Source organism: Chelmon rostratus, chromosome 15, assembly GCF_017976325.1.
Source record: "Chelmon rostratus isolate fCheRos1 chromosome 15, fCheRos1.pri, whole genome shotgun sequence".
Lineage (NCBI taxonomy): Eukaryota > Metazoa > Chordata > Actinopteri > Chaetodontiformes > Chaetodontidae > Chelmon > Chelmon rostratus.
In genome coordinates, this window is record NC_055672.1 from 7,599,778 (window position 1) to 7,609,050 (window position 9,273).

Below are 9,273 nucleotides of genomic sequence, written 5' to 3' on the forward strand. Positions count from 1 at the left end.
AGAAGGATTATCAGTCTATACATTGTAATCGAGGAAAGTATGTTTTACTCAAGTACTGTACTTGAGTGCAATTTTAAGGTACTTGTACTTACATAGTTGTATTTTGTTATTTTATTCTTGTACTCCTTTACATTTACTTAACAGCTATAGTAACTAATTACTTTTTCGACAATAATAAACATAAATATACATTGATGATGTTTATGAAGTATAACACCCAGCTCCACCTTGACTGTCCACAACTTTAAAGTTGTGCTTACATGTAACTGTATGATCAATAATAATATATATTTATACCTGGCTGACATTCTGCAAAGTGTACTTTTACTTTAGATACTTGTAATACATTTTGTTTCTAATGACTAATGCAGGTCTGTTTACTTGGGAGTATTTTTTCATTGTGGTATTGTTGCCATGATGAATACGTCTTCTCGGTGGTGGAATGTAACTACATGTATTCAAGTACTGTACCAAGTTGTGGTACTTGAACTTGAATCATTTATTTTCATATTCACTGGAGTATTTGCCAAATATTGTACTTTTAACTTCATTATATTTATGAAAAATAATTTATTTATAAAAAACATGAACTGCCTCTCAAATACGTTGTTTGTTATAAAAAGTACCCAGCAATATGTACATGCTAATTTTTCTTTTAATAATTGCATTAATTTAAGGCTTGGAACATTGGTGGAACAAAATCACTGAAGGTTTCTCTTTGGGCCCCTTTTTTTCTCAATTTTTACAACCCAAACAAGCGATTAATTGAGAAAATGATCAGCAGGATAATCCATAATGAACTAATCACTAGCTGCAGGCCTATACAAAACAGTAAAATCCTGCTTTTACATTTCTCATTAGCATGAGTAAAATTAATGCAATGTTATAGTAGTATAACAGTCACAGGGGCTACTTTTACTTTTAACACATAGCACATTTTCCTGATTGCACTTACATACTTTTACTTGTAATGGATACTAATGCAGTGTGGTATTAACACTTTAACTGAAACAGAGGATCTGTTTACTTCCTGCATACTGCCTTTTGCCCAACCTCAATTTAATTTAACGAACCTAAACTACAGCAAAACAGTTTGAGCAACAATTACATGCAAATGTTGGATCTTCTAACGTCAGTTTAGAGTCATAACACATGTACATATTTGTCATTGCATCTGTCAGTCGTGTGTCATAGCGGTGAATGAGCTGTGCAGCCCTGCTATCAACATTGTTTGTGTATCCGCTTGTAGAGGGTGAGTTAGCAGCTGGGCAGGACCGTACAGTAACCATTCCCGGTGGGGACCAGCGGTGGGAGTGGAGCTCAACTCAGAGCGGACTGGACCACCGGAGGAAAGACTCATCCAGTAGCCGAAGTTAGCTGGCTAACGTGCTGCTAGCTAATCTAGAGTTTAAAATGTTTACTTTCCGCGCTTTGGAAACTGAACGGGATGGTTACAGGGTTGAGGGATTGTGCCATGACATTACAGCGCCGTGTTGTTGATGTTTCCGAGCCTTGAGTTATGCTCTCACGAAAGAAAAGTAAAAACGAAGCGTCGAAACCAGCCGAGGTACACGGGAAATATGTGAAGAAGGAAACGTCGCCGCTCCTGAGAAGTAAGCGCAACAAGTTGATAGCTAGCCAGCTAGCTCAAGTTAGCATCACTTAGCCGACTGGCGAATTAACTTCACTGCCAATAAGTATCAAGCAAACGATAGCAAGCAGGCTGAAGTGAACGTGATTAAACATAATGCCACATTAATGTGGTTCATAAGCTTTTAACCAACAGCTGAATCGCGTTTTTGTGCAGCTTAACCAACCTAAGTTGCTAACCTGGTAGTTCAAGTGCTAGCTAGCTAAATGTTCATCTTGCTACATTAACGTCAGCTGCAGTGTCAAAGGAAAGTTCAGAGATAACGGTACATACTCAGATTGATCAACTAAACAAAGCTACGCTATTTTAATTTTTATTGCCTTTTACTTGTAACTGTTTCTTGACACTGTATTAAGCGGCGTGGTTGAGTGAAAAGTGTGATTTGTTGCTAATTATCTTACATTCGTCCGTTTGTAAATATAGTTTGAGTGTTGTCATCTGTTTTTGACTTGCTGAATTGATGTTTAGTGTACGGTGCCTGTTAGCTAACATGCAATTTGTCCTATGTCTTAAATGGCTTACCAGTTAGAACTGTTGTGCCTTTTAGCAGTGTTGGAAGGAGTGTAAAAACATTCACTTAAAGTAGTGATGCTTACTTATTTTACACAAGTACTTAAAAGTATGAAAGTGTTATCATATGAATTAAGTGTAAGGTAAAAGTACTGATTATGTAGACTTGAGTACAAGTACTTCAAAGCTGTACCTTAGTACTGTACATAGTTACATGTCTCCACTGCCTATTGGTGCAACTGCTGTGTTATTGTGTTGACTGATGCTGACAGTTGCACTTGTCTTGTTCACCTGGTTGCAGATCTTATGCCCTCATTCATCCGTCATGGACCCACTATTCCCAGACGCACAGAGGTCCCTCTGCCAGACATGGGGCCCTCTGCCTACCCTGTGGCACCCAACCGGGAGCCCGTGGTGTCTCGCAACAAGAGTTTTCTCCGTACCCCTGTGCAGAGGCCCCCTCATGAGGTGGCCCGCAGAGAGAGCCATCGCATGTCAGCACCTCCATACCTGCCTCGCAGTCTGGGAGACCTGCCCCACGAGTACGGAGGCTCCTCACAGTCCTTCCTCACAGACGTGAGCCCCATGTCTGAGAATGGAGACGCTGCCCGGTATTATTACCCATCTGAACCTTACTACGACAACCAGCAGCACCAACAGCATCAGCAGCGCCAGCCCAGGAGGGTCCCGGACCGCTTTCCTGAGGACTATAGATACTATGAGCATAATGAACACAACTTCCAAAGACTTCCACGACAACACACACCCCCAGCTCCAAGCAGACCCCCTTCAGGTAAACATGAAATGTGTTTTGCCACTCACTTTTTACAGCATTGGTTTAGATATTTCTCCTTTACAGAAACATAAACAAGGGGTAGTGACAAGAAATTGGAAGCAAGAGAGGGAACTGCAGACACGTTTGACGATGAATGAAATCACACCAGCCAGATTTTTCAGATTTGTCTTTGGGGGAAGATTTTAAGAAAACATTGCCAACTTTAGGGTCTCAGAAAATGTTGCACTTTAAAACGAAGTGGCTGCACTAACACATGCCTTCTGCTTTGAAATGGCAAATTATTGTGGATGTGTTTTGGACCATACATAGGCCACTTTGAAAGGAATGTAAGCCGTTGGTTGTCACCGAACAGCTCAAAAGTTCATTTTCTGAGGAATTAAATATTTTTATCTTTCTGCTCCACATTGTAAACATCAGTATGATGTAATTGTGTAATTTCCATGAGATTATATGTTTAGGGGGGGCTTGCAGGAATTTTCCAACCTACTCCAAACAATGGAGAACCTTTTATTTTGTGGCCGACTTGTCAACATCATGTACATGGTTTAATATTATGTCAGTCCCACGTATCGCGTATCATGGAGCCTTGTTTGGAGTGAGGTTAAATGAGCATTAGGGGCTCTGCATTTTTGACCTCTCTGCTTGCTGAAACTTTCTGCCAACAAACTAGCAATTTGCAGACCGCCTGCAGTCAAATGTCTCAGCCTCAGACTGCTCACGTCTATGAATCACCCATGTATGTAGGTACTGCTGTCTGTATAGTTACGTCACTTATATGTTCGGGGGAGTCATCTACCTATGGTCAGCTGATCCTTCCTTTTTTGACAGAAGCAGCATTATTTTTGTACTGCAAAACATTTCACTTGGATCATTTGGAAATTTACTAGTGTTAATTTTGAATATAAATGTGCAAACACTGGCTAATAATCAATGTAGAAATACATATGAAAACCTTATTATACAAACACCATTATAGGGCAAGCACTAAGGAGCTTTGCCACTTGTAAATATATATGTAAGATTTAGAACAGATGACTAGCAGTTCATTTGCATTGTCTTGCATTGTCTTCTATTACTGGTATTATTGTTTAAAAATGTGCTTGTTGCTGAAGTACCCCGACTTGTGGAAACTGCCGGGAAAAGCATCTTTATGCAGCAGAAATCACTCCAACTTTGCAGCGAACCATAAAAGTGAACCATACATAGAGTTATTTGTAATTGGTATTGTCAGAATTTGGTGTTGGTGAGTCATACTCTGTTGATCACTGATTTCAGTTAGCTAACCCACTAAATTTCTTTAGTACAACAACTACTGCATCACCAGTTGTAAATATAGTATTCCACTCTTGACTGTTTCCAGTGAAATTCCTGTGATGCATTGAGCTTTAAGTCTGCAGCGAGTATGGCTCTCTGCCATTTTTCTGGGGAAAAGGGCAGAGATGATGATGATGATGATGATGAGGTGGTGGAAGAGGAGGAGGAGTGCATTTCTGCGGAGCGCCTGCACATTCCGTCCCTTCACTCAGCAGCTGGCAAAGAGCTCCAGCTCTGTTGCTGTCACTCTCGTGCAAAATTTATCAGATTGTAGCCGCCATTTTGCTGAGATGCTTCATTCCCAGCACATTCTCCTTTGTTTTCAATCCTTTCTGAGTCCCTCCAGGCTCAGTGGTTTTGAGTCATGATAGCTCTGTCTCAGTCTAACTCGTCCTCACAGCTGTTGCCTCAACATTCCTCGCTGACATTATCCGCCTATAAAAGTGCAGGACCTGTTGAATGAACCCACTCTGCTGTGTGCTCTTCAGAGTGTTTGGGAGTTCAGTGGTTTGTTCTCTTCCGGCGAAAGCTCCTGTGTGTATGTCTGGCCATGCAGAGATCTCTGCCTTCCTGTCCAAACGTAGCAACACTCCCACTTCCTACCATTCATCAGATGATGTCGGTCAGAATAAGATGCTCTGTCACAACAGTCGCAGAGCCAAAGGCATGAAGCATCCCTGCATAAGTCATGCTTTAAGAAGTGATTCATTGCATTCCTCTCTTATCCTGCTCTGTGTTCATTTGCCACATCAGACTGACCTTTGTTAATGCTGGACATTCCTCTCTTTTTAAATGACATTTTCCCACACATGCTGTTTTTAAGAAATTTCCCAAAATATTTTTTTTCTTTCCCAGAGGCGCTGTTTGCTGGCAGCTGCTCTCCTGTATGTTTGGTCAGACATCTCTCCCTCTCCCTCTAGGTTTCTAAAAAGAAATGTTTGTTTTGCTCAGGCATAGGTCGAATACAGGCCAAGTCCCTTGGGAACCTCTCCAGTCTAACGGGAGAGGACCTCCCCCTTCCTGCCGGCTGGACCGTTGACTGGACCATCCGTGGCAGGAAGTACTACATTGACCACAACACTAACACTACACACTGGAGCCACCCTCTGGAGAGGGAAGGGCTCCCTCCAGGCTGGGAAAAGGTGGAGTCAGCTGAGTTCGGGGTCTACTATGTGGATCACATCAACAAGAGGGCACAGTATCGTCACCCCTGCGCTCCAAGGTATGTCATCAGTGTGAGTTTGTGTTTAATAAAGGTGCATTTTTTCACTTCCACGCATTTTCCCTGATCAAAGCCCTGAATGGCACCATTTCCTGGACTCACAAGAAAAAGTTTCACAAGCTTGAATTTTTTTAAAATCTTATATCTTATCAATATTTTGTCTAAACTGTTTCATGCAGTAACAAGTATAAATACGATATCACCTCCGTCTGTTCCAGTGTGCCTCGCTATGATCAGCCTCCACCATTACCACCTCCTGTCACCTATCAGCCTCGTGCTGCAGAGAGGAACCAGCCGGTGCTGGTGCCAGCTAACCCGTACCACACAGCTGAGATCCCAAACTGGCTGCAGGTGTACGCCCGCGCCCCACTCAAGTGAGTATTATTATGGTGACAACTAACACTCATTTTCATCATTAATGAGTCTGCCAGCATTTTCCTCAATTAGTTGTATGATCTATAAAATGCTCGAAGATGGTGAAAAATACCCATTATAATTTCCTGAAAGCCAGTTTGATGTCTTCAGACCAACTAACTGTCCAAAAGACAAACAAACATACGTTTACTCCCACAAACTAGAAAAGTTAGCAAATATTCATTTGTGCGTCAAAAATGACTTTAATACTCTAAGTGCTATATATAGAGCATTGATGCTTATATTAGCTGCAGATGACATATATGATTGACATTTATGTGGTTAACACAGAATTCTGGACCACCTTCATGAGGCATTTGAAAAACCTTTATTTTTATTGTTTGAGACCTGCAGTGTTTACGTCAGCTTTCGCTTCTCTTTGTTTCCTCTTTGCTGGAAACTTTCTACCTTTGCCATCAAATATGGATGTTTGTTACTGCCCTGTGAAGTCAGCAGAAATGTGTGTTGTGCTTGTGGTGTGTATTGGTCCTTTTGTTGTTTCAGTAGTACAGCTAGACTGATGGATCAGCAAATATGAGCTCATTACCCATATATTGTGTATATGTCATCCAAAGACTCTCCCCAACCGTGGAATGTCACTTTAGTATGCATCTTGGTCGCAATGGGGAAAAATTAGGCTAAGGGATCTGTATCAAGACTATTCATATTTTAAAATATTACTATCAGCAGATCTATCTATGGATTATTTTTAAGTTCTCAAATATCAGCCTCAAAAATCCAGAAATACAAGATGTACAAATAATCCATGGACCCGCCCATCAAAACAATGCTCAGCAGCACGATTGTCATCCCACTCACGACAGAGTGCCTTTAAAGTACCGTAAATATCTTCCCCTTAGGTATGACCACATCTTGAAGTGGGAGTTGTTCCAGCTGGCAGACTTGGACACGTATCAGGGCATGCTGAAGCTGCTCTTCATGAAGGAGCTGGAACACATCGTCAAATCCTACGAGGCGTACCGGCAGGCGCTGCTGTCGGAGGTGGAGGCTCGCAAACAGCGGCAGCAGTGGTACGCCCAGCAGCCCAACAAGAACTTCATAGGGAACATGTGATGTGTGTGCGCAGCAGGGATGCCTCGCTGCCACGCCTCTGAGGTTTCCACAGTTTGGGAGCGGTCAGCGTTCCCTTTGAAATCGTGATTGACTCGTAATTGCCTCTTTACCAAACACATCTGTGCCTTCGCTTGATCCAAATATAACAACCAGGAAGCCGAGACTCGGTGGCGGCCCCCCCATGTGACACTCAATTTATGAATGACCATGTGACCGAAAAAAACGCTCCGATGAAGAGAGAAGCTATAATGTGCGACATCTGGGGCCGTTTACAGCCACTGCCCTGAGAACTGAATCGCTGTATGGATTTAAGACTGAGGAGAGCAGTCTGGAAAACTACGGATATTTGTCGAAAAGCATCCTGAGATTGTGCCTTTTTTAATAAAACGCAGCATTTTGTAATGTCTTCTTGACACCAGCTACTCCGACATTTTTTCCTGTGGGAGAAAATGACCGGCAGCTTCTTCTAATTTGTTTCTGTTTGACATACTTCATGGCTATTTTTTTCCTTGGCTTTGTTCCCCTCTTCAACTGAAACCACACTCTGTTACATTAAACAAAAAGTGTGCATTTTTCCTTTTTTTTTTTTTTTTTTTTAAACGACATATCCTTTATAAGACAATCCACCAAAACTTTCACAGATATTTAAGTTTTGATATGAAACACGTCTTTATTTAAAGACCTTTGTTGGATGAAGCATCACATTTGATGCAGCGGTTTGAGCATCTCTTGGCTCTTGGCATTACTGTAAGTCAGGAATATTCTTGTGTGTGTGTTTATAATGAAACATAAATAAGCTACTGGAACTTCATGAAACACTTTAGAAGACACAAAAAAGTTTGCCAAACAAGTGCAATTCAGCTTCTCCTTGTTTCATTCTTTCTGAATAGTTCCTGCCTTGGTAATGCCTTATTTTTATGGACTGACTCGTCTCTTGTGTGGAAGAAGTGCAGGTTCTTGGAAGCATATTCTATTGATCACTAATTAATCAGCTTAAGCCTCAGAAATGTTTGTCTATGCTGGAGATTTTATCTAGTGTAGACGGGTGCTAGCTTCCAATCAGCTGACTCACTAAAGTGAAAACGGACACTATAAACAACAAAACCAGTTTTCACAGTAAAAGAAATGAAGGGTTTAATGGGAGTAGTAACAAATCCAGACACTTCTGAATGTCCTAAAGGGGTGTGTGATTGTGTGACAGTGGAATAAGCTTGTAAAGAACCTCTCTTCAGTGTGTCCTTCACTATGCAAGACGCTCTCAGTCACATCTTTTCAGAACGGTGTCATCAGTTTGTACATATCTGATTTTGTGGATTGCAAATACAGGACGAAAGCAATAAAGTCTGCAGTGGAGTAAAGTGACGTATGGCTGTACAGTTGTTGCCTCTCGCTGCCTGGACGCTTTCACGTGGAGCCTTAAACAGACGAAAAATGATTAAAGCAGCTTACATCGATATTTTTATAATAATGTCTCAATGGCAATGTGGTCGCCCACAGAACCTCTGGAGAATTATCACCTGAATCTGCAGCTCCCTTCACCCTGTTCATCCACTGTGGGGGTCCTGGAAGGTCCCCTAGAAAGGCTCAAGGGAGCAGCTCTGTGCTGCACTTTAATGGGGCATTTAAGGTACAATCATTTAACCAGAAATTTAAGTCTTTTCTATTGTAAAAGCATAACATGTGGTCTGGAAACACACTGAGGATGTAAATGATGCATGCACAGTTTAATACTAGGGGAGGAAGCTTCTCTGCCTCACCCTAAATTGAGTTTGGGGCCGTCCCGGTGGCTCACATGGGGGTTTGGGTTAGTCCTTGCTGCAGCGGCCCGGCCGCTCCCCCGCCTGGCCTGTCTCTCTTCAGCTGCCACCGTCTCAATAAAGCAGAAATGCCAAAACAAGAAAAAATCTAGACGAGTTTAAAGAGATGATTTTGTGGTGTGTGACGTGAAAAGTCAAAGCCTCCAGCGCACAAACACTGGACTCTAGATTCTGACACAAAATATGCTCGCAAATTCAAACTTTCTGGATCTTTGAATGAGGGAGAAAGAGTAGATGTAAGTTTATTGAATTTTTAGTTGAGTTTTTTCATGTCTTAAAACATGTCTGGAGGGAATCTGAAGAAATTACTCAAGTCTAGTTTTCATTAATTTGGTCCAACTTTATTGGTTATTTCCTTGTAACTGAAATTCTGCAATGCCTGTGTGGAAACTGAGCAGCGTTGACTTGGAAGGGGTTGATTCCTTTGACCTTTCAGCACGCCGAGGCTCCCACGACATCCGGAGTTGATTTAAGC

At 41.8% G+C, this 9,273-nt stretch overlaps 1 protein-coding gene across 1 annotated transcript; it reads left to right on the plus strand.

The window, feature by feature from the left end:
- The first annotated feature begins 1,227 nt into the window (after positions 1-1,227).
- On the plus strand, positions 1,228-8,487 carry sav1 (salvador family WW domain containing protein 1). Its single transcript, XM_041954265.1, has 5 exons — positions 1,228-1,613; positions 2,463-2,954; positions 5,223-5,493; positions 5,712-5,867; positions 6,768-8,487. The coding sequence occupies exons 1-5, from the start codon at positions 1,520-1,522 to the stop codon at positions 6,979-6,981; spliced, it is 1,227 nt and encodes a 408-aa protein (XP_041810199.1). The 5' UTR covers positions 1,228-1,519; the 3' UTR covers positions 6,982-8,487.
- Positions 8,488-9,273: the final 786 nt, after the last annotated feature.